Source organism: Pholcus phalangioides, unplaced genomic scaffold (genome assembly GCF_987345545.1).
Source record: "Pholcus phalangioides strain wild (caught in Gottingen) unplaced genomic scaffold, Ppha-v1.0 ptg000017l_1, whole genome shotgun sequence".
Classification (NCBI taxonomy): Eukaryota; Metazoa; Arthropoda; class Arachnida; order Araneae; family Pholcidae; genus Pholcus; species Pholcus phalangioides.
In genome coordinates, this window is record NW_028301610.1 from 8595211 (window position 1) to 8622345 (window position 27135).

General features: G+C 35.1%; 2 protein-coding genes across 5 annotated transcripts in view; both read left to right on the forward strand.

Annotated features, from left to right (window-relative positions):
* The window catches only part of LOC149072207 (SEC14-like protein 4), a 31044-nt gene extending 25155 nt beyond the window's left edge, over nt 1-5889 (forward strand). For all 4 annotated transcript variants that reach the window (XM_089247431.1, XM_089247429.1, XM_089247428.1 and 1 more), the window contains 5 exons: nt 64-144; nt 356-442; nt 2937-3043; nt 4745-5048; nt 5655-5889. In XM_089247431.1, the coding sequence (XP_089103557.1) occupies nt 64-144; nt 356-442; nt 2937-3043; nt 4745-5048; nt 5655-5773 (698 nt within the window). In that variant the 3' untranslated portion in view covers nt 5774-5889. The remainder of the gene's footprint in view (nt 1-63; nt 145-355; nt 443-2936; nt 3044-4744; nt 5049-5654) is intronic.
* A 3503-nt stretch (nt 5890-9392) lies between these two features.
* LOC149072208 (SEC14-like protein 2) lies at nt 9393-25508 on the forward strand. The gene is made up of 12 exons (XM_089246429.1): nt 9393-9817; nt 10375-10454; nt 12942-13011; nt 13113-13156; nt 14888-14950; nt 16625-16718; nt 17462-17556; nt 18382-18460; nt 19472-19552; nt 20309-20395; nt 23088-23221; nt 25231-25508. Exons 2-11 carry the CDS (start codon nt 10392-10394, stop codon nt 23192-23194), a joined length of 783 nt encoding a protein of 260 aa, XP_089102555.1. The 5' UTR covers nt 9393-9817; nt 10375-10391; the 3' UTR covers nt 23195-23221; nt 25231-25508.
* Nucleotides 25509-27135: the final 1627 nt, after the last annotated feature.

The following is a 27135-nucleotide window of genomic DNA, read 5'->3' on the forward strand; positions in this document are numbered from 1 at the left end:
ATAAGCATTTTTTGTAATCATTAATAAAGATTTTTTCATAATTTAATTATTCTATCATTTCAGTGGCTCAGATTTTTGTTTTTTTATTGAGATTGTATGAAGCCAACTACCCAGAAAGTCTGAAACATGCATACGTTGTTAATGGTAAGTACCTCATAATGCTATATAATTACCTCGCATAAGAAAAAGGATTAAGAACATTGAAGCATTGTGTAAAGAGTTAAAGAACACATTAAAAGTCTCTCTCACAGACTTTAAATCTTTGTCAAGTATCCACTAACTCATTTATAAATTTAGTTATCTTGAACTTTTTATAGGCACTTCATTTAACTTATTATCCGTTCTTCCTTTGTAGTGCCGTCATTTTTTACTGTAATATACACTTTTGTGAAGACCATACTGCCATCAGAAATATTATCCAAAGTTGAAGTGTTGAGCTCAGGTATGTAATACTGTATGTTACTTTGTCACTTGAAGCTTTACAACACAAAAAATACTAAAACACATGTAATATTGATGATAGAAAGAGTAAGCAGCAAGTGATACTATGTACATAACAATATCCTTTTGAAAGTAATTTTAACATTGAAGTCACCCGTTACTATTTTGATATGCTGGTTTCCTTTATTATTCATCTTGTCTAATTCTTCATAAAGGTCTTCTACTTCTTCCTCAGAATAGCTTGTTGGTACATAGACTTGTATAATCTGTATCTTGTAGATATTTGCGCAACCAACTTTGCAACTTTATCAGATGTACTATCTAACTCAATGATGTGAGCTTTACTTTTTTCATGAATGAGAAAAACGACTCCACTTTTATCTCCTCCATTATCTGTTCCTCTGTAGTAAAATATATGTCCACTGAAAGGTTTGATTTTTTCCTCTCCTTTTTACTTCACAAATGCCCAAGATGACGCAATTTATTCTTTCCAGTTCTTCCAACTCATGTACATGGTTTTCTGATGAAAGATCGTCTGTTATACGTGGCCAAGGTCATAATCGTATGGCAACCTGGTCCAATTCAGAGATTCTTAGCACCCTCTGTCTTCATGTTTTGCCGGTCGCTGCCATCCCCAGTAGTCTAAGGAACACTTAGACTGCTGGGGACTAAAAACAGTTAGTTTATAGGCAGAGTTTACACATATTTTTTTAGAGGATTTTTGGCTGTAATCCTCCATGCTGGCCGGTGCGGGTTGGAGAAGCCCATCCATGTCCATTCACCACATGTTAAACATGGCTACTTACGGGCTGCATGCAGATTGGACCTTAAGCCTCTATTCCTAGTCGATTCCTTCAAGTCCTCATAATGAAGCAATTGAAGGATCTTCTAGTTAATGAGTAAAGACTATTCAACAGCCCAAAAAAAATATATATATATGTACAGTATATATATATATACAGTATATATATGAAAGTGTTAAGATGTACAAAAAGGTTGCATTTTCATAATTGAGTAATGTCGAAACATCCCATACCAACACCATAGCCAGCTGAAATATGTAGCAAAATATATATTTATTGCAATTTTTTTATGGTTGTGTTGGAATCTGAAAAAAAAATTAACAAAGTTAATAGCAAAATTGATGATGGCAAGATATGAATTAGCAAAAAACTGACAGCAATAATTGATGATGACAAGATATAGAATTTGAGGGCAAAATAGTGAAGGAATGAAATTTTTTTTTACAGGATATAAAAATTGAAAATCATAAAAGTCAGTGTCTGGGCCAGTGTTAGGGAACACTCCAACACTGGCCAAAGGCGGAACGTTTCTGAGAGCACTTGAGCATACACCCAAATGAAGCACTCAAACCTCCAATGTTCTGCTATTGTACCATGAAACTCCATATAATTATAGAATTTCTCAAATTTCTTCAAATATTCTATATTCATTTCGAATTTCTATAATTATGGACTACTTTCATGGTACAATAGCAGAATATTGGGCATTTGAGTGCTTTGTTTGCCTATATGCTGAAGTGTCCCAGAAACATTCTGCCTTCAGCCAGTGTCAGGGTTCCCCCCCCCCCCCCCCACGACGAGAGTCCAGACACTGGTTTTGATGATTTTCAATTTTCATATTCTGCAAAAAATTCATTGCTTTACTATTTTGCATTCAAATTCTATATCTTGTTATCATCAATTTTGCTATCAACTTCATTAAATTTTTTTTCTGATTTCAACACAAAGCATAAATTACAATAAATATTAATCACAATGTATCTATAGGTATATATGGGATGAAAATGAATAGAATGCATCATTTTATGTTGGAGACCAATGAAAAATATCAGCAAGTGAAAATGTAGTCTATATGATCAAAGATAGATTTGTAGGATCCTTTTTTTATAAAACTGTGTTATATACATCAGTTATAGAGAATTTAAAGTTTCCAAACAAGAATAAGTAAACAGTTTTCTTATTGTTTTATTAAATTTGAGCAGACAACATGTACCATTTAGTCTACTAGAAATGATATAATTTGTTCAAAAAGCATATAAAATTTATTTTTTTAATACCGACTTACATATTTTACAATATGAGTTATGAAAGAATGATAGGATTGAAACAAAGTACTATAGTACAATTGAAGTGCGTACAAGTTATCGTAGTCATTAGTTCATGTAGTTTTATTGCTACATTCTAAAGGCTATAATTTTTCAGTTTATTGATGGTTACTTTTCAATTCCTTAGCATACATGAAACCAGTAGCAATTAAGAAATTTTCACATCAATAACTACTATAGAAATAATATTATCTACTATTACCTTAAGTAATAAAAAGTACTTTTACTGAGGCGGTTTAGAATTACTGAGCAGTTTATAGGCTTATATATGTTTTGTTAGTCACCAGTCATAACTTTCACTTCACACATATATGGAGTAATGTGATGTTCAAGATATATGTATATAGAAATTCAAATCACATTGCAGATCAAACTGGACCAGCTCTTAGAGAAACTTTTGATGCATCTCTTCTACCAGAATCTCTTGGTGGAACCCGCACAGATCCAAATGGAGATCCAGATTGCAATTCTTTAGTATGTAAAATGCCATTACTCAAACTACTATACGGATGGCTTTTATATAAAAGGAACCAAGCTCCATTAAATCAAAATGGAGAAAAAGCCATTTAAAGTTTCTTTGATTCAGTTATCTCTTCAGTTCGGTAGTTGGTTCAAGTGCACATAGATGGCATCACAGCCTATATGTCACTTGGTTCTATTTAGATAAAAAAATCCCACTTTTTTTCAATAGTTTAGATGTCTACATCTCCAAAATGTTAAAAATAGCGCTTGGTTCCTTTTATATAAAAACCGTCCATATAATTGTCATAATGAGGATACTTTTTTGGACTTAACATATACTTAAGTAACTAAACAAAGTATGCAATATGCAGCTATATCAATAGAGAAATTATAAGTCAATTTCAATTCTCTTTTTGTTGCTCCAAATGAAGTAAAACTAGTATATAACAATACCCAAGAGGGACTGTGGAAAATTACCATTATAGTGGATTTATTGATATCCTCTTTGCTCAATTTTTTTCTGCTTCATTTTTAATGGTTTAAAATGGTTTTAATGATTCTTTTTTCAAGTAAAAACTTGAAGTATGCATAAGGGTACCTAACTCAAATGTTCCTAGTAAAGATATTGACCTTAATCAATTAATTAACCTGTCATCTGGCCAATTGATTTGTCCTTTTCCTTTTTTGAAGTTTGACGCTAATAAAATATATTTTTTGATTAAAATATTTTTATGAATGCATTGAAACTGAGACTGTTCAGTCTGTTTTTCAAAATCATCAACAAAGACAAATTTAATTGAAGGTAATTAATAATTAGTGTTCCAAATTATATGCCAAAAATCGGCATGCTATTCTGTCATAGCCACATGACTAGTTAATTAACTAATTTTTTTTCTTTATATATATATATATATATATATATATATATACATACACACACACACCAGAGGCGGATTTACAACTTTACAATATGATAACTTTACTAATCAAATTTTAACACCCTTTTGCATTTTAATTTGATGTTCTTGGCTACCAATTACTAAAATTTGCACCCCATAACTTGTCGTCTATAGCCTGCCCCCCGCATAAATAGGCTTCTATTATGTGTAGTGTGGGAAGACCAGAGCAGAGAATAAATTCATTGTATAGGCAAATATAGAGGGTATTATTATATAGGAGTTTTTCACTGTACATTTAGCATGCAATTGGGAAGCAAGCGCAGTAGCCCAGGTCGATAAGATTCTTGCTTAAAGTGCCAAAGATGTTTATAGATGTGTCACAAGTTCGATACCCAGGGTTCGTCCTTATCAGAAATTTTTCTGTTGCGGAGGTACAACAGATATGGCGATGACATAACAACAGGGAAAGATTGCTACCACAGGGAGTCCCACATTGAGGGGTTAGTGCACGAACCTCTCTGTGAGTATAAAAAAAAGGATGTCATTCAGAATCGAGAATAAATTGTTGTTCCCAGTCTAATTAGCCCTTGTGTACAGAAAATGACTGTGGTGCAACTAAAATGATCAAATGAGCAACTGGGAAGCATTGCTTTTATAATAAAAATAAGAATGTTGATATTATATATATATATATATATATATTCAATAAAGAATGTTTTTTCACAGTTGTTGGAGTTAAGAATTATTATCATTCATTTTCATTTTTTAAACATGTTTATGCCTTTTTTTAACATCCTCATATATATTTTTTCAGTATCCTGTACCTGTTGGTACTATGGTACCAGAAGAATTATATCTGGAGACAAATTTAGGGAAGGACCCATCATCTCTGAAAACCACAGTTATGAGCCAGTCATCCTTTGTGCTTGAAGTTGAAGTTAGTGTTGCCCATACAGTACTATTGTGGGACTTTCAGACAGTAGATTATGATATTGGAATGGGTTTAAACTTCAAGAGAAATGACAAAGAAGAGATAAAGTGCCTTATGCCAGTGAGGAGAATAAACTGTCATAGATACATCGAATCTGGACGTTATGAATGTGAAGAGCCTGGAATATGTAAGCGTCAAAGCAAATTTCAAAATTTATGATTGGTCATAGAATTGTAGTTCTGTTTTTTAAAATGTTAGACTACCCAACTTGTCTTAAAATAATTATTGTTGCGTTTCAACTTGAATTTCACTGTGATATGTGTGAAAGTGTGTGTGTGAACAATTTTTTTTTTGCTATTTTATTGTGACTATTGTGTTTTTTCATATAGATATAATCAGTTGTGATCATATGACTTCATATTTCATCATTACAATTTTTACACGTAAAAGAACTACTCTTGTTATATTGAAAGATAATGTTTATGAATTTTTACTTCTAGAAAAAATTAGTTATACCATCAGAGATGATAAAACATACATTGTTAAAATATTAAAGTTTTGGCAAGATGTGAAATGTGTTTATTACCAGTTGTGAACCAATATCATTTACCCTCGTGCATGAGTTCATATGTGAAAATATAATTTGCAGTTAAATTGTACAAAGTGCACAGTTGTGCACCTTCAACTGTTTTAACTGGAAAGTATTAATAATATAAATACACAGCTTTGTGATATTTGGAGTTCTTAATACTATAATATACAACTTTCAAGACATATTTCTTTGTTATTTCAGATGAGCTTCTATTTGACAATACATACAGTTGGTGGCAGAAAAAAGAGCTTGTTTATAAGATTACAGCTGTGAAACCTGGGGAAGAAATAATAGAGAATCCTATCACAGTATCTACATGAAATAAAAATTTTGACTTCAAATTCTCACGAAAATTTTTTGTTATTATTTCTGATTTGTATAACATTATGTATATTATATAAATAGCATTATACCAATAAAATTACTTTTTAATTCATTTGTTTTGCTTCTATACATTTATAGAGATAATATAGAATTCAATTTAATAATAAAACATATTTTCAAATTTCTCTCTCTTTACCAATTCAAAACAAAAATATAAATTCAACATTAAAAAGTTGCTATTAAATAATAAGATGAATAATTTTCATTGAATATGAAATTGGTTATACACTTGACAAATTGTGAGCCCATGAAACAATTTGATATTTACACTGTGTGTGAAGATAACATATGTTTCTAGAATTTGCACTAAATTATGTTCCTTTTTCAACTAATAAGTCTTTCTATTCAATATGTAGTAATCATGGTCTATGCTTGTTAGAACTCATGATAAAACCACATATCATATAGATGTAATGATACTCGAAAGTTATTAGGTCAGTTTTTGTGCTGAAAATTTGCTTGTTCCAGCTTTCTCACAGTGATGACTTTCCACGAGCTTTCTTCAAGCTACAAGACTAAATTTATGCTTATAGGGATCCTTAACCCATTTGCACCCACTGTACTCATTTGAGTACAGCTCATGGGAAGGAATACAGGGAGCATGGGGGAGGGTTAGTGTATGGTCAAGTGATAAGTACAGTATGTGTAGTAGCACTGATGAAGTAGCTGGTGTTAAAAATGGTATCTAAGAAGTATCAGAAGAATTTAAATGTTTTTGATTTTATGGTTTTTTTTCTACTAATGTGTGTGTTCAAAGCACCTGCTTCTAATTTGCTTGATGGTTAATCAACCTCTAAAAAGCTAATTTTGCCTAATAGAGACTCACCACAGCGAGCAGGGCCGCAACTAGATGCTTGGTTATCCGGGGCAAGTGCGCATTTTGGCGCCCCCTTGTAATTTTGAATTCCCCTTGTAATACAGTTTACATTAGAGGCTCCGTAAGGAATATTAACGTGGATATGTGTCTGGTATTTCAAGTTATAAAGCAGTAGTTCTATAAAGCATTTGTTAAGGAAACATTTGCAAAGAAGAGCCGCACGACATGTTCTAATTAGAATAAAGGATAAGAATAATATGCACTCTGTAATCAGGGGCGTAGCCAGAAATTTCGTTCGGGGGGGGGACCAAAGTGACAGAACAATAGATTTGGCCATCTTTTTCCGGTCATTTTCTCACATTTCGGGGGGAGACCAGACCCCCAAGTCCCCCCCCTGGCTACGCCCTTGTCTGTAATGATTCCTTTTTAAGGCTTAGTATTGTTATAAGGGGTGTCATGTAAGTTCACATGCAGCCTCTGGTTATCTGTTAGAAGTACGTTTCTAATTTAAAAAATGCTCAAAATGTGTTTTGAAACTCGTACCAATTTCGAGAGTGAAAATACAGAGCGTCATAAATTAAAAATACAAATTTTCTAACTTCCAATTAGAAAGTTGTTGCCCTGCCTGTCCTGAGGCTAACAAAAAAGTTCATATTTCAAAGTGCAATATTCGCTGAGATATTTGAAATGTCTGAGAAAAAATAGGAAACAACAGCATGGACAAGGGAAAGAAACATTTTTGGTCAGTTTATGCTGTTCTTTCCCAACCTTTATCCGATTTCCGATTTTAGAATTAAAATATCTCGGCAAAAATTGCACTTAGAAACATGGAAATTTTTTTGTTTGCTTCAGAAGAGACAAGGATGAAAAAATTTTTAATTGGAGTTTTTAGGGTGTTCATGTGAAAGTTTACTTTTTTTATTTTGTGACACATTGTATTTTCACTCGTAAAGCTGATATAGAGTGATTCCTGAGTGTAATTTTTTTAAACTGAAGCTACACTTCTATACGACGAACGATTGATGAGATAAAGATCGAATAAGGATTTACAGAATATCCTGTATACCAGTGGTTCTCAACCTTTGGAAGCCCGCGGCCCGGTTTCATTTATTTTTATAAGTGGAAGATCCGGTGAAATACACGACTAAGGGAAAATGAATGGGGAAAAATGAAACGGCAGATCAGTCGTGGCCCGGTATGAATGATGTCGCGGCCCGGCGGTTGAGAAACACTGCTGTATACTATATCTTTTAAAAAAGGTAGAATATATACCATTCACTTATAATTTTTATTACCAGAAAAGTACATATGTATTTCTATCTCTCTGAATCAGACAGAGAACGAGATATGTATAACCTTGTTAATAAAATGAAACTCAGTTGGTTCGAATATTGGATGATTTGATTTTAATTTTCTGTTACTTTGTAGCCAAGTTGGACTGTATTAGCACTAACTATTATAACTACTAACAGAGGGTGTGCCGCGCCACAATATAATGCTTCAAGATCAATCAAAGATGCCGTGTGATATTTGAGGCTTAAAATTGTATTGCAAGTAGTAACAGGGCTGTGAGATTCCCAATCAATGTGTCATGCGGTTTTGGAACTGCCGCTACTAGAGTAGGCTCTAGGGCCGTGTGACCCATGTGACCGCACAAGGCGCCGCTATAGGAGGAACGCGAAACCAGGGTAGGGGAAAAAATAGTTACAAAAATAATTAAAAAAAAAGTTTTGTTCATAAAATCCAAACTGTGAATGTATGGAATGATTCATAGAAAAAACTGCAATTTTTGATGCATTTCATCTAACTACTACTACAAATTACTTTATACACCAACTCCAGTCATATTGCCATACCGCAATTTACTACCGATCGAGTTGAGGAGGAAATCATGTTATACTAAAGGTGTCCAAGTCATGTTATACTAGTCCTTGTCTAGGATAGAAGGGATTTCCTTTGAGAACACATTCCGGCGCCATCTATCGGTTGTCACCTCAGGTCCAGTAGGGAAATAACTTATCTATGCCTTCCCCGGGGTCGACCCGCGGATCTGACAGCAGCCTTCATGGTGGTAAACGATGATCTTGCCACTCGCGCCATATTTCATGTAACTGGCAACATAACTACGAGTTATCGCGGTTTTTTTTACTGGTAGTGGCGGAATGAATATGACTTTTAATTGGAAAATCACACGTAGCAAAGACAAATGCGTAAGTCACGACGTGTTCAAGTCTCCATGAAGTTATTTTGATGTACGGTTTCCTAGACAAAGACGAGCAGAAGAAAAAACAATTTTTTAATTGAAAAGCATTTTTTTTCACTCACACGAAAAGTTGAGATCATATTTTTATATTTATTAGTTCATAATGACAAATCGGTACACCCACACTCGCTCACTTGGTGTAACAATAGCAGCAAAAAAGTGATATTTTGTATATCTTCCGACTTAATATTGCAGCGAAAACATTCAAAAACACTCGAGCCTCGAAAACTTCAAAATCACAAAAATCCAACTTCACATTCGATTTGATCATATTTTTATTGGTACCACTATTTTTGACTCCAGGCCACGTTTGGACTATGAGACTGACGAATTCAATGCACACCGATAAGTGCGTCTTGATTCCAATTGCAGTTCAAATGTGTTTTAAACTCAGTGCATTGATCTATTAGATAAACTAATCGATGTTTATCAGCATAAAATATATATATATATATAAACTAATCGAAATATGAATGAGACAGAAAATATTTTCGATCACAAAAGCTCTCTCATAAAAATTTAAGTGATAAACATTGGGAAATGAACTTTGATAGGAAATGGCATTTATCTTATTTTTCAACAGAACGCACTAAAAAACAAAAAGCACAGTAAGCCTAAAAAAAAAAGCACCTAAAAACTCAGTTTCTGCATAACCCATTGCACGAAGTGTGTGTTCCTTATCTTCCAAAAATAACTCGGCCATTTTCAGTATTATCGGATACGTTATCGATACTTAGATGGTGACTGTAACAAGTTTCTCGCCTTTACATAGTGACAAGCTTTTTTTTGAGTATGTATAAAGTGAAAAACCTCATTAATTAATTCTTCAATAAGCAGTTCTATGCAAAACATATGCAGAAATACTGGATCTGATATCGGTATACCTAGTTTACATTTGAGGTAAGTAGGTCTTTGTCTTTATATGCCTTTCCACAGCTACATAACGTAATAAATACTGAATTTTTCCAAATTCAAAGCAAAATAAGTCATACCGTGGATGATAGAATCGTTATGCACATGATAGAATTTCACCGTACAGGTTGTCGTATCAGCATTCGTGACCAGAGGCGTACGCAGGGAGGTGCTCCCCTAGACGATCAAAATTAAAAATATTTTAAATATCTTTGCAAAATAATTATAAAATCAGAAGAAAACAGCTTTACATGTAAGTTTAAGCAATTTCTATTAATTTAAAAGGCTTTTTGAAAGGTTATTAACTGAAAATTCTCGGGAAGAAATTTGTTGTGCCCCCTCCAAAGGTAAATCCTGCGTACGCCCCTGTTTGTGACATCCATAGCATTGTCTTATCATTAATGGAAATAATTAGGTTGTTCGACTAATTATCTTACACAAAGTAATTTCGATATGCTTTTTATGTTTTTTGTACGAGGTTATACAGTGTAACAAAACTTGAGTAAGTGAAAGTTAATGGTAACTTCGTATTGATATTCTTGCAGGAGTCTCAGTCGTAACTATGGCAGCTATGCTAGAAGAGCTCAAGAAGCTCACGGATCATCAGAAAAATTTATTGAAAGAGGTGAAGGTGTTCGTGTATCTTATAGTTTTATCGTTTTCACGGTCAAAAATCTTTTATAATATTTTTACACAGTCAATTTAATATTACCTCAGCCCCCCCCCCTACCCCCCAAGTGATGTAAATAATTGGAGTTACCTACCAGCCTACCCGCAATATACATTAATTGTAACACAAAATTACCCCGTTCCTCATAAGTTCAGGCCCTGGGAAAACATAAATTTTGGGGTTCCCTTCATGTATTGTGTTTGCTCTCTGAGTTATAGTAACAGGGTATTATTGTGTAGCAATTATGTATAATTAATATCAAAATGAATTCTGAAGTATGCTGTGGCATTTGGTTGCTTTGTTTCTTTTCATCAGGGTATATTCCATTTTATGTTCCAAATTCAACAAGATGAGAAAGTAAATATGCTGAAAAAATACTCTCTCTTAAATTCTGGGGCCTTAAAACTTGTTAGCCCTGGGCACATGCCCCGCTTGTCCGTTCGAGAAACAGACTCTGCTGCTTGGAGGGGGTATTCGGGCGTTATGCGGCAATGATTCAATGCAACTCCTAAAATATTTGCATTCAATAATACACAAAATTATTGTACACTGAAGTGTCAGAAAAACTGGTACAGCCACCTAATAGCGTGTAGATCCTCCTCGAGCACTCAGAACTGCTGCAACACGACGTAGCAAGGACTCCACTAATGTGTGAAGATATCCTGTGAAGGCAATTCACACCCTGATTTCCTCAGGGAAGTCCACAATTCCATAACGGTGCGAGTTAATTTTGTACAGCACGTTGTAAGGTATGATCGTCCAAAGGTCACCACTCAGGGTAGTCTGTAGCCCTATCGGGGGCATGATGTCATCCCAACTACACACGTTCCATACCAGGAAAAAGCCTCTACTAGCTTGAACAGTCTTCTGTTAACATGCAGGGTACATGGTTTCGTGGGGTTTTCTCCATACCCGTACACGTTTATCAGCCCGATATAACTGAAAACGTGACTCGTCAGACCAAGCAAAGTGTTTCCAGTCATCAGCAGTCCAATGGCAGTGCTAGCGCGCCTAGGTGAGGCGCATAGTTTTGTTCCTTGTAGTCATCAAATGTGTCCGCTGTGGTGGTCACAGTGACGGACTCACATCGCGAAGTCCAGGGTTCGAACGCCACCGGTGCCACAGTGGTGGTTAGCTGAAATTAGTTTTATGTGGTTCCCCACTTCGAGGCGTGAATGCGAACCGATCTGCCCGTTAAACAGTCTCGCCATAGAGAGCAACAGGCCTACAAACGGTACATTTATTCATCACACATTACACTTCACTTCTTTCTTTCTTTCAAACCGAGCACAACTCAGGTCTATCGCCATGGGCAATTTACTTCCTAGTGAGTTGTGCCGGAGGTGTAAGTGTGTGTACGTAACAGTCTGAGTGCGTATCTATAGTGTTGTGTCTGATTTTTCAGTGTTGCCATCTATATTTCAGAAGTGAGTGAAGTGTAAATGATTGAAAATTTGTACTGTTTGTAGGCCTGTTGCTCCCTCTGGCGAGACTTTTAATTGGGACATCGGCTCGTATTCACACTTCGAAGATGGGAACTACATAAAACCAACTTCGGCCGACCACTTCACATCTGAAATATAGATGGCAGCACTGAGAGAAAAAAAGCAGACTCAAAACTAGATTAAACACTAGATACGCACTCAGACTGTTAAGTACACACACTTACACTTCCGGCACAACTCATTAGGTAGTAAATTGCCCACGGCGATAGACTTGAGTTGTGCTCGGTTTGAAAGAAAGAAAGGAAAGGTATTCGAGTGGCCCTTCGGCTCCGAAAGCCGATATCAAGGAGAGACCATTGTACAGTTTGCATGCTGACACTTGTTGATGCCCCAATACTGAAATCCGCAATGATTTGAGTCAGACTATTATAAGTCTCTCTGGAAGAGATGTCAGCCGTCGGTGGTCCCGTTCATCAAGGTCTTTTCCTGCCCGCAACTTTGTCGGAGATTTGATGTTTTCCCCGGATTCTTTACATTCATGGTACGCCCTTGCGATGGTTTTGAGCGCAAAAATCCAAATTTCATCTCTACCTTGAAGTGCTGTTACCCATCACGAGTGCCGACTACTAAGTCACGTTCATAGTCGTGTTTGAACTTAAATCGTTACAACCGGCCATTTTAGATGCAGAAACCGATCAAACAGCTTCCCTAGCTACCTGTGTTGTTCTATATAGGTGCTGCTGACCTCATCGATTTATGTTAATTAGTTGCATTTCTCATTTATTTGCAAATGCTCGTCTGTACCATTTTTTCTTGCACTTCAGTGTATAACAATGCACCCTTGCAACGTTATTTTGTTTTGAATGTTAAATCAAAAACGAGATGATGTGTTTATCGTGCCACATCAAGAAACCTAGCAATAAAGGCGCTATATATCACATTTAAATATTCGTGTGCAGTTTTTTTTTATCTGTTTGAATAATTTTAACCATTTCAGTTTCGTGAAGACGTGAAAGATATTCTCACAGGTGAACATGATGACATATATCTTCTCCGCTTTCTAAAAGGTAAGTCAGCATGTGTTTATGAAGAGATACAACCTATGTAATTGCAGAGGAATTTCCTTTAAGATGTCATGTGTACTCATTTTTTAAATCATTTTTACCAGCACGAGAGTACAATAAATCTGATGCTGAAGTAATGTTTAGAAAGGTATGTACAAATTTATTACTGATACTGTTGTGATCTATTTCGTTAATATAGATGGCAGCATCTAATAGACCTTATTCTGTGCTTTGTTTATAATGTTCAAGCGATTTACGATTGCTGTCTGTTCTGCTTCTGAGTCTCTCGCTCTCTCGAGCATTCGCAATCATGTAGCGCAACGCGTTAACATCTATTTCTTTTCATGTGTTCTTCCTTTATCGTGTGTATATGTGTATTAAATGTAATAATTGAAAGAGTTCACTTCGTCTTCTATCGTCTTCCACTCGGACGAACGTGTCAGCGAGTATAAAACATGAAAGATACAAGTGGAACCTCGTTTATACGACGTTCAATAGGCCGAATCAAAACGTCGTTTAAGCGTGTATAAGTCAAATAACAGACTTAAAAAAGTGATTTCTTCCCCTCCTCCACGCACATACAAAATATTATATACTTCAATGTGTATAATTGCATCTCTAATTCGGTTATTAAAAATATATTACTTCAATCATACTTGAAGAAAAAAATTTATATCGCATTTGAAATCACTTTAAAAAAAAATAAAATTTAGCAGAACATATTACATTAGGGACACGGCACTCGGTAAAAACTTGCAACAAAATCTTCTCGCCTTGGGAAAACTTCCCATTTTGGACTAATTTTTTTGATTTGCAACCAGCAGTTTGGCTTTAGACTTTGTTTCTCTGCTTTATAATCTTTTTCAAAGTTGACACAGGTACCATTCAACTGTTTTGCAAGATCAACTTTTCGTCATTCATTTAAAATTCTTTGAAATTTCTAGTCTTTTTTTTTTTTTTTTTTGGAGAAAGCGCTTTTCATTTTCTGGACATTACGAACGGCGGATTTGCAGTCAGCAAGCAAAGCAACGCAACGAAAGAACATTTTACAGGAAATTATCGAAAGGACTTACCGTGTATGTATACCGTATGTCTTTTATCAGCAGATCTGTACCCTCCAAATGCTTACAATATGTGGAATTTCTTGCCCTCTCTGGGGGTAACACCGAAAACATTGCGAGAAAAAAAAACATTCTGAAAGGACATATGGCCGTCAAAGTAAGCGAAACCTGTTTCTTTGGGGCTTGCCGTGTCTGTCCAACTGTCACCATGTCCACTGCAAATGGCCATCAGCCAGCTCATTGGCTATTTCATATACGTCAGCAATCACCCTAAAATTTATGGCTTTTTGAGGTGACAAGATGCAAGAACTGTTTCAGCAAAGCGTTTTCACTGATTACAAAAACTGCGTATTTGATGGGTATAAATGGCGTTTCTCCAAAAGATTCGGAGTTCGAGTCGAAGTGAAAACGGAAATAATTGAGATTTTGTATCGAATAAATGAACAATTTCAACATTAAAATATATAGGAACCCAATTGCGACCGAAGCCAAACGTCGTATAAACGTGAAAGTCATGTAACGGAACAACGTATGAACGAAGTTCCACTGTAATAACGTGTTTATACAAGTGGTTAAAAGGGACAGTACTTGCCAAGAAACATCTTTAATATTTAAATTTATTGTACGAACTTAAAATAGAGGTTTCTCCAATTTTTAAAGAATTCATTGATATTCATTAAACCAAGTTGAACTAATTTCACTTGAGATTGAACAATGATTAATACATTGCAATGTGCATTACTGGCATTATATCGGAATATGGTGCTTAGATTTTTCATTCTTTCACTCAAAACATTTGATTCCGATATTCCGAACAGAGTATCCAGTGGAGGAAAGAAATTGGAATCGACACACTTCTTGAAGAATTCCAAGTACCGAAGGTAACGTGACTGATTATTAACTCATATGATAAATTCAGAAGAATACAATAAATAATACTGTTCAACACTGATTTTGTTATCTAAGTTGTTTGAGTGATTTTGGAGCGTTGATTCTAAATCTGACATTGAAACTAGAACCGATCACACAAAACCAGCGATGAAGTGAAAATTAAGTTTAAATAGTAATATATAAGCAGCATACAAATCACTTTCGAAGTGTGCGAAGTGTAAATCAATAGTAAATTAAATATTGTGTGAATAAATAAAGATCACTGATGTCTGATCACGATATAAATGTAACAATATATTGATTAAAATAGGAAAAGAAATAAAATATTTAAAGGAAAAATTTGATGCAAAAATTAGTGGCTACAGACTATACTGAAATTTTGGGAGATGAATTATCTCAAAAACTAGAGCCAATTGGGCAAAACCAACACCAGCTTCAAAATGAACAGCTCCATTATACCCTAAACCAGGGGTTCTCAAACTGTTCGCCTCCAACTTTTGTCAGGGGCGCCACGGAGCGGTGACCCTGAGAAAGGTTTTTCGAAGAGATTCTTTGTTAAACAGCTCTGGGGAGCCCGCGGATAGGCATTGAATAGGGTAAAGGGGATGTCGTTGGTGGAAAAAGGTTTCCTTAGGAACATGATTTTTTTTTTGATTAGTGTAATAAACAACGTTTACATCGTAATATCATACAACGTTTTACTGCAACACATACTATGTTCACGGGTTTGTCTCCTTCATTACTTTGGTGCATAAGGAGACTAGAACGAGACAAATATAGGGTGTTCCAGAAAGACTCCCTAACTTTGAAATGGCATAACTCGGAAACAGGGGCGGGATAGAAAGATGAAACAGACAGTTATTTTGATGGATAGGCCTGGAATTTCAAATGCACCGATTTGTGCAATTAGTTACAACTTTGGATAATAGACGGCACCACATTCTCGGTGCAATGTCCTCAAGACAATGAGGGATATTGTCCTTCGCAAACAGTGTCAAATCATATTAAGATGGATTCGAAATTATCACCTGGCCTGGCAATGACATGACAAAAATGAAGAGTGGAGTTAAAAGCCCTATTTCTGCAATATGTCTACTGAAATAAATGAATATGTCTACTGAAATAAATGAGTATGTCTCACAGATAAACTGATCAAGTTGATGCGGTGTTTGAGGACTCTTGCTATAAACAATGATGCATAATCTCCAATAGACACAGAAAGAATTCGTGAAATGAAAATGACTGAGGTGCCACCTGATAGTTAAAATTGCAATTAATTTTAGAAACCACTGTATTCGAAATTCCAGGCCTGCCCATCAAATGTACCAATGTTTCATCTTTCTATCTGTCACTTTTTCCAAGTTAGGAAGTCCTTTCTGAAACACACAGCGCGTTCATGTACTTCAATCAAAAGATTTTAGTAGTCTTTTAGACACAAATCCAAACATTTGGTTTTGACATTCTGTACATTTTCCACAGGTGCTGTCATTTAGATATTTCTTTTGATTTTCTATAAGACATGTCTCGTCTATTCTGTTGGTTATCCCATCTATATGGACTGTATAGCACTATGAATCGAGTTACCTCAGGAATAAATTCTTCAATATTACTTTCTGGTTCTGTGAATGGATTTTTTTTTTTTTACTTTTTATTCCTTTGTGCAGATTGTAAAGGAAAAGATGCCATCTCAATTCCTGGGCTTTGACAAAGAGGGTCGAGGAGTGAGGTATATCTTCCTAGGCATAACTGACTTTAAAGGTGAATTTTAGATTCAAATACAGGGTGATTCATATACAACCGGCACCACAAAGTTAAGTACATCCCAAAAGATACTACACATATAATCATGTACTTGATATATATCTGACCTTGGATTGTGTACTCTACATTCGAGGGTCACTCATTGTGATTAGAGCAGGTGTTGAAAGTGGGTGCCAATTTCTTGAAGGCACGCGGCCACTCGATATTTCATATTCTCAGTGATGTGTTCCATTGTTCCTTCCGTGATTGTCCCAATCAAAGCAGGAATGTTTTTATTCGAACTTTTGTTAAGTGTGAGCGTGAGGTTTGCTTTTGTACACTCTGGTATGAACCTATCCTTCGGGAACGTTTCGATATCTCTATGCAGGGTGTTACCGGTTATTCAATGTTCAATGTGTACACTCTGTTTTTCAGAAAACCTCCCATAAAAGAAACAAATTCTGAGATCTGGGGATCTTGGGGGGGACTTATGCGTCCCTAGACTTAGCATCGTATGTGCTGTCACCTGTTTGCGCTATTCTCAAAACATTCGACTATTAAACTCTACAAAGCCGAGAGATAAATATGTCCAACTATTTAGCGATTACATGCATCAACCACGGAATTATTAGCGAACTCATTGGCCGTGTTCTATAAGAATCATCCTGTGTATTAGCTCTTTTAAATCCATGAAATAACTAGAATCGGTAAGAAAAGTGATGTATACCTTTCTCCATTTTCTCTATTCACGTATGGATCAGGAATCTGTGCAGTGACATCAAATCAAGACATAGTGAAATCCAGTATTGCTATGTATGAACATGATTTTGAAAAAATGAGGTTAAACAATGAAAAAGTGAGCATCTTATCTATGTATTTTCAAACTAGGTAAAGTATGTGCATCATCTAGTTTTCTTCTCTTTTTTTGAAAACGTATAATCGACGTATAAAATACCCAATAAGCGTACAGGGTGATTCTAAATTGGGACAAACTTTAAGAGGTCATATATATAAGACTCCTAAACAAGCATTTTTGATCATAGAATGTGCAGTTGAATCGCAATTGCAAAGGCGGTAGAGGGTGTTATGTGTTTTTAGAGAGTGCACACAATACAACTTCACCAAAAACAAATATCGTATTTTTACGACGAATTTACTGCGATATGTGATCAACCATTCGAGGGTGCACCTTCGGATTGGATTGGAGTTTGTTTTTTTATTGTTGCAAGGACCATCAAAATTTATGCTGCGTGAAACAATAACCGAGCGGTATAATTAATGACTTGTGGTAGAATTTGCGTTACGCAGGTTGCACCATGAGAAGGCCTACCACATTTCAATATTCTGTACCCTCGAATGGTTGATTGCACTTATTGAAGCAAGTCCTTCAGAAAAATATGATAATTGCTTTTGGTGACGTGCTGTTGTGCACTCTCTAAAAACACAAAAACACCCTCTACCGCATTTGCTATTGCGATTCAACCACACATTCTACGACCAAAAATGCTTGTTTGAGAGTCTTGTATCACCTCTTACAGTTTTTCCCATGAATTTAGAATCATCCTGTATATCGAATAATGATTCTATAGAAGCGATATCTTTTTGACATGGAAAAAATCGTTTCAAATAATTTATGTAATTATATATTTTTTTCTCTTTTGATACCTCTCATGTTTTGCAGACTGGAAAGAACATTGACACTTTTATAATCATACAAGACTGGTACGGATTATCACTTTCACAATTTAGTAGTAAAAGAGGTGAGCCTAGTGTCACAGGTCTTTTTACATGTATAATCTAGCAGTATCTGTAATCGGAATTCAATGTTAAAAATTGCAGTTAGTTGTATCTTATTAGGCGTTAGGCGATATAACGGTCTTCATAGAAAGCATATCTTGTCTTGTTTACGGCTAGTGGAAGAAAGCTGACATGTACGCATAATGCACATGAATTAGTAATGAATGAATGTATCGTTTGGATGCATTGTTTATTGTTCAAATGACTGATTTTAGAAATGTTATGTATATATATATATATATATATATATATAACCGTCTTAGATGTGGCAAGACTTTTTTAAGTTAAGAGCTCAGAGATCAGAGCCGTTTCAGCTCATATATCGACCCCCCAAGCGCAGATCTAGGTTGGGGGGCAGCGATCGCCCCTCTTAAGAGCCGAATTATATGAGGAAAATTTGTCTGCCTCGTAAATTACGGGATGATCCGATGCACCTACACAATTAGTCACTTCTCCGATCACATCACTCTGGATCCGCCTACCTTCGTTCCATTCGCAGCTGAAGATGTCTGCCTAAGCTCTAATTCGCTGCTGAAGATGTCCGCCTCCTAAGCTATAATTCGCAGCTGAAAATGTCTGCCTTCACTCCATTCGAAGCTGAAAATGTCTGCCTTCACTCCATTCGAAGCTGAAGATATCTTCTTCGGCATCATTTGTAGCTGAAGATGTCTGCCTCGGCTTCATTCGCAGCTGATGATATCTGCCTCGGCTTCATTCGTAGCTGTAGTTGGCCCATAACGCTGTTAAGAATTCTTTGCCCAAGGTGGGTCGAGGGTAACGTTAATCTAGCATGCCAATTCTTGTTAAGCATAAAATTCAAGCTGCTTCAATAGACTCCTCACGTCTTTTACGCACTAGACTAAAGCTAAAGACATGCCAAGAGCTAAAAATGTGCAATATTTTTTCAATAGCTACCGATTGTATGTGTGTGTGTGTGTGGGTGACACATATTTCTTTTCTTTCATATACGAAAGTTGTCGAAGCTATGATTGAGGCTGTCAAAGCTTTCGAATCCAATTACCCAGAAAGGGTGTACCGTATGGCTGTGATCAGAGGTAAGCCTCATAATAACTTTTCGTGATTCTTACTGAGAGCTTCTTGCAGCGTTTCTCAACCATTCTGAATCCAAGGACCAGTAAAATAATGTATCTGACACAATTTGACGGAACTCTAACTTAAAGCATGAGTAGTTTTTGAATATGCATCCCGTATTTTACGGGCCATTCTCGTGCTTTTGTCCGTTTCGATTTCGTACAATTGTCCAGTTTTTTTCAACGAAGCTTAATCGAATTTGTAATCTTTACATAAAACGGTGAATGAAGACACCTTTCATAACATATAAATTATACTGTGATAATTATGCTAAAAATATAAATATGTGTACTTATCTTAGATCATACATATTTTGTCATGTTCACCTTTTTTTTGCGTGAACTACATTTCAACTCACAGCGAGTCCCAAAAGTCCTTCACTTTTTAATGATTCATAATTTTCAGCGATTTCAGCAACAGTTGGTTATTTTGCCGACTTATGACAACGATATTGCGATTTCCAGTATTTTCTTTGATTAGATATTGTTACCCCAAATATGAAGGTCGACTTTTTATTTGAACCCATAAGAATATTACTAATATCAACAAAAACATTTTTCATGTAGTTTGAATTAAAATAATCGCGTCTGTCTGAGGACCACCTGTACCACCGTCACCGGACGATAGTTTGAGAAACGCTGCTCTATCGTAAGCTTATACGAGTATTATACTTACACGCACATTTGAGTCACACTGTACTTTTTATATTTTATTTTCAGCACCATCCATGTTCTCATTTGTATATTCTTTCATAAAACCTTTGCTGTCGGACAGAACAAGAAAGAAGATTCTCTTTTTTGACCAGGGTTTGTATCAAAATAGATCTATAGATCAGATAAATAATTATACCGCTTTTTGAAAAAAATTATGTCAAATTATCATTGTTTGAATTTGTTATCGTGACTGGACACTTTTTTCTGGTGACATATGCACCGATAGTTCATGGCGTCAATTTTGATAATTATTGGATCATATACGATACAAAATGAAATATGCACTCAAAAATATGTGCAAAAAATAAGAACAAATCCATCTAAAAATGCCGAAGTATTACACTAAAAATGAAAAATATACGCAAAAATTAAAAAGTATGTATTTAAAAGTGCCAAAAATGAAAAAATTATAAAAATGTGAGTATAAAATGCTGAAATAGGCATTCAAAAATGCATCTGAAATTACCGGAATATGCATATAATAAAAAATATGCCATGGTGATGCTTCAATACACAAGGGCATATATGGGATTTTCGGAAATATGCATTAATTAAAAATGCTTCAGTTTCTCTAAAAGGGAAAAATATGCACAAAAAAGGGGAAAAAAACATACAAATACAAAATTTACATTATAAATGCATTACAATGCATACATTATACATACAAATGCATACATTATACATACAAATGCATACATTATACATACAAATGCATACATTATACATACAAATGCATACATTATACATACAAATGCATACATTATACATACAAATGCATACATTATACATACAAATGCATACATTATACATACAAATGCATACATTATACATACAAAAATATGACCTGAAAAAGAAAAATGTGCACAAAAATGAAAAAAAAATCCATTCATAAATATTTTATTTTATAAAAAAAAGAAATTTTTTTGAATTTTTGAAAATTTAAATTTTAAATAAAATTTTAAATAAGAATGAGTCAACGAAATTTCAATCTTTTAGTTCATTTTATGAAATGAACTGTTTTCTTCACTTTAATTTTAATATCGTATGGTTACATTAATGTCATGTCATTTTATCATGCACGCAGGCTGTTTTTAATGTATTTTTTTGAAAATTTAAAAAAAAAATTAAGTACTAAAGAGATATGCAAAAAATTTTTTTATACTAGCTTAGGTTAGCAGTTAGCATACTTAATCAAAAATATGGAAAAAAATGTCTAATAAATCAATCGTTAAATAGTATTTTTAATGATATTTTAACTTTTCCCCATGTTAAAGGGTATGTGACCCCTTAAGAAATACGTACGTATCCAAATAAATTTAAGACCCCAGATAAGTCATTCATACTGCAAGGGGTCACATATAGTTATTGAAATATAAAAATTAACTTTTTATACGGACACTGTCCTCAAAAACCAAAAACATTTAACGTTTCTAACAAGGAAAGGGTCCCAGGAGCGGCGGAATGCAATTACAAAAGCCGCAAAAAAATTACTGAATATGACAACAGTTGGCTTTTTATTGCCTCTTGCGCTTCTTGGCGATATATATATAAAAAAACTATTTTTCACTTTTTCTTCAGCTTCTCTGTTTCTAGAAACTAGTTTTACTTCTCTTTTTTTTTCGCTTTTTCTTTGTACTGTACTTGATCGTGTGTTATTTGAATGACGTTACTCTAGGGTTGCGGGATGTTAAATTAATTCTTGCCCTCTATAGACATTCAACATTTTGTCATCAATTTTATTAATACAAACTGTTATTAAATGTAATACAAACTGTTATTAAATGTAATACAAACTGTTATTAAATGTAATACAAACTGTTATTAAATGTAATACAAACTGTTATTAAATGTAATACAAACTGTTATTAAATGTAATACAAACTGTTATTAAATGTAATACAAACTGTTATTAAATGTAATACAAACTGTTATTAAATGTAATACAAACTATATTATTAATGAGAGATACAGATGGCTTTTTTTCTCAGCCACAGAAAAAAAGCGTGAAATTAGGAAGGCAGATTCATGTGTCTCCAGTGGTGTAGATGGTAGCATGCTTGCCCGGTATGCAAGAGAGCCTGGGTTCGAGTCCCGGCGGAGACGTGATGACTTTTCTTTCCGAGCTCACCTCAGCATAATATCCGGAAAATAACTGTTTCCTTGATATATTATTAATGTTTGCTTTTTTTTTTTTTGAGTAACTTATAATAATTCCTCAGGGTTTTTTATTATATTTTTGTGCATATCTAAATGAGTAGCATCAGTGGCAATGTTTTCTAAACTTTTTGTTACTCAGATATTTGAATTGCAAAATAGGTGAAAATTTGGAAAAGAACAGCATAAACTAACGGACAACGCTTCTTTCCCTCGTTTATATATATGCTGTTCTTTCAAAACTTTTCTCTAATTTCTTAAGTCAAATATCTAAGCGAATATTGCACTTAGAAAAACGAGGATTTTATTTTTTTTTTTTTTACCTCAAGAAAGACAGGGCAACAACTTTCTAATTAGGTTTTATAGGACAGGGTAATCAGTATTAAAAGTTATTTTTTTATTTAAATAACCATATATGAATTATGTATCTGAGATTTCTACGTTATTTGGATACTTTTCTAATTGGAAATATGCCTGTAGGATCAACGGTTCGTCAGTAAAATGTGCAGGAGAAATTATTGAAATCACTCCTGTATATTCTATTACTATTCTTCTTCCATTACTATACTAGTTGTAAATCTAAATTAGTTAATATTGATTATCTAGTCTTTAAATTTTTCTGTGTTTTCAGAAAACTGGCGAGAACAACTTAATGACCTGATAGGTACAGATATTATACCACAATGTCTTGGACAGTTACCTGGAAAAGCAAAAAATGGCGGCGAAGATGCAAGTTAAAGGTGTGGAACAATACTAACAGAAAAGGTTAGTGAAACAGGCCGGTCGTCCACTGGGGAAGCTACAACAAGCGAAAACATTGGTTGCTACTATACTACTAAAACATTGGTTACTATAGTAGTCTTGCGCATCATGGCCCCCACAAGGGCGGGGCTGACAGGGCTGTAGCCCTGGGGCCCGGAACAATTCCCATCATTTTTTTGCTTTTTCACGCTATAAATTAACTATAGAAGGGCCCGTGAAAAGTCTGACAGGGGCCCCACAGAAGATCCCAGCCTGGGGGCCTTGCTCCAGGATGTGGGGACCATGTTGCGCATACACGCGTCTTGCTCCGTGACTTGCTTTCACTCGTTGTAGCTTCCATTGGACGACCGGCCTTATCGTCCAAAGTCCAAACTTCCCGATTTTTTACGTTCGCGATACCCTCGAGGAGGGGATGAGATTTGAATTTTACATATCTTGTTGCTCCCCTGTCCGATCTTTGATCACTTGACGGCACCCTAAAGCAGCGTTTCTTAACCTTTTTTCGCCCATGGCCCCCTTTCGATCATATTTACTTCTCGTGGGCCCCTCCTATCTTATCCTTGACCTCCCCGACCTAATCTAGTAGCGAGACCCTTTCTAACTTACTGGATTGATTTTTGAATAAATTTATAGTGAGCAAAATTTATGTAAACAACTAAACAAGTTCGATCTTCGGACTCCTCGGCTAGATATTAATGAGCTTCTCATTTTTCGGGGTTCTATACATTGCCGTCGCAACAGCATGGGGCCCCGGGCGAAGTGATGTTCTAGGGTCCAATACTCAGCTAGAAACACAGCTTACATATTTACTCTTAAAAATCTTGTACCAGATCTCATCACGTACATGAGGACCATAAGGATACCAGGCCCCGGGTAATGCCTGGATGAGAACGTGGATGGGCCTTGGGTGATAAGAACGAAGGATGGCCTTAAATGTTTTTGGTTTTTGAGGACAGTGTCCGTATAAAAAGTTAATTTTTATATTTCAATAACTATATGTGACCCCTTGTAGTATGAATGACTTATCTGGGGTCTTAAATTTATTTGGATACGTACGTATTTTTTAAGGGGTCACATACCCTTTAACATGGGGAAAAGTTAAAATATCATTAAAAATACTATTTAACGATTGATTTATTAGACATTTTTTTCCATATTTTTGATTAAGTATGCTAACTGCTAACCTAAGCTAGTATAAAAAAATTTTTTGCATATCTCTTTAGTACTTAATTTTTTTTTTTAAATTTTCAAAAAAATACATTAAAAACAGCCTGCGTGCATGATAAAATGACATGACATTAATGTAACCATACGATATTAAAATTAAAGTGAAGAAAACAGTTCATTTCATAAAATGAACTAAAAGATTGAAATAAAAATAATCAGTTCTGCTGGATCACGAAAGTTGTCACACATTTCTCCCACCATACTTCATTTAAAACAAAGGTTCTTACCCAGGATTTCATAGACTCCATAGGGACCCTTGGAGAGATTTCAGAGCGTCCGTGAGCTTGAACGAATTTACTCATTGTTTTTAATTGTTATTTATATTCTCGTATAATAATATAAACATTATTATGAATATTATTTTGTAAAGAGGTCCGTGGTGTTCATTTAACTGGCACAGCAGGGGGGGGGGGGGGTCCAGGATTTCATCTTATTTACTCAAAGGGACCGTGGAACACAAAAGGTTGAGCACCCCCTGATTTAAAAGCTTTATTTATTTAAAGCTCTCTTCGGCCCACTTAAGCACCCCTGTCATGGCTCCCCCTTCCCCTAGATTTCCACCCGTGACCCCTTTGAAATATCCCAGGACCACAAGGGAGCCAGCCATATGATCCCAGGTTGAGAGTCACTGCCCCAAAATTCTTTGGCACATCATTTCTAAATCGGTTTTCTCAATTAGCTAATAAAAATTTTGAATTACGATTTAATGACCAGTTTCAAATAAATTATTTTACATTATACTTCAATATTTTTCACACATGTTTTACTTTTTATTTCTCACGTAGATCATATGGCAAAATTGCGGGAAGAATGTTCATAGTCGGAAGCGAAGTGCAATACGAGACTTTCGTATTACATTTCCATGTTTTTAAGATCTTAGCATGAACATGCATTGATGAATCCTATTCATTCTTGATTAGGACATGGATCAAGCACAGCTGTAAAAAGTATTTATATATATATATGTATCTCGTTATATATACATGTATATTTTTTCGTGTCAAATTATTGTTTGACGATACTGTTGACGAGTTAAAAATAAATTATATATGTTTTTTCCGAAAAGTTTTCTCTTCAAATTCTTTCAAATACACGGTGCCCTGTAAGTCCTAATTCTGCCTTTATCTCATCAGAGGTATGATTCTAATTGAAAAACCATGTTCAAAATGAATTCAGAAATCACTCTCTTCTAGTTTCGAGAATGAAAATACAATGTCATGAAAAAAATCTAAATTTTTATACGGTCCCCCGTCCTCTAATTTCCGATTAGAAAGTTGTTGGCTGTCTCTCCCGAGGCCAACAAAAAAAACTCCATGTTTCTATTTAAAGACAGTATTCGCTGAGACATTTGAATTATAAAATCAGAAGGGGAAAAAATAGCATAAACTAACGGGCAAGCTCATATTTATGCTGTTCTTTCCCCTTTTTCCCTCTGATTTTCAATTCAAAAAATACCTCAGCGAATATTGCACTTAGAAACATGGAATTTGGTTTTTTTTTTTTTGCCTCAAGAGAGAGACCAACGTAGACTACTACATTATAGAAGGACCCGTCAAAGTTCCCAGCTCAAAGTCTCGGCTTAAAGATGGGGGACATAGTGGCTTCGCCGGGCCCCATTCTCAAGTAAGCCCTGGATTCACTGAAATAGGAATGAAAAAAATCAATTTTATTCGTTATTAAAACAAGATGGCTGTGTGAATTGTGAGAAAAAATTTCCATTAAAATACGATATTGATACGATATATACCACTTGGTACGATATTTTCGTATCAAGAAAGGTACTTGCGTCTGGTAAGGTAATGGTAGCCCCGGACATAGCCTAGGCTTTAAAAAACGGTACCAGAAAACAAAAACATTTCGCAAGCACGTTACAGCGTATTAGTTAATCGTTGACCGATGATAAAAATTACTCCAGCGGTCATTATGTCGATAAGTTATATGTTTGATAGGTCGTAAGTCGGAAAATACCGTACGTGTATTGTTTATCTGCACAGATGATCCTTGCTCTAAATAATTTCGCTAGTAATAAATGGCTCGAAGCGAGAGGAGTAACAGAAAATCGACAACAAACAACAACAAGTGGTGGTTCGTGGTTGACCACATTAGAACTTCTAATGGCTTCACCTTCACCGCAGAAAGTGATTGACTACTCACCGAACTTACTGTTATTGACCTTTTAAACACGAAGATTTTATTACGCCACTTGACCTTCACCTAATAAAGCGTCGCTTTTTATATATATATCTCTCTCTCTTCTCTCTTTACTATTTATTTCTCAGATTCAGAAACTCGTTAACACGAAACCGGTTATAATTTCACTGATTTTTGCTGAAGAATTGGAACCAAATATATTTTTCCGACCTCGTTTTGTTGTTTTGCAGTGATTTTTTTGAAATTTCATAAAAAATGGCGAAACTTGAAACAACGGACTCCATGGCGTAAATTGGACAACGACACCACTGGGAAATTTAGAGTCATTTTTATAACGCAACTTTTGGCTAATCGAAAAACAATCTCGGTAGACATTTCTAAATTTTATTACACATTGATATTAAGTGTTAATGATCAGGTCATTTTGGATGTGTCAAAATGTATGTGGGGCAATTCCCTCGCTTTTAAGCTAAATGTGTTATGCTCGAGTGTTTGCAGATTATTCTGAAGAGTAATTGAGCATTAAGGAAGCCATTACG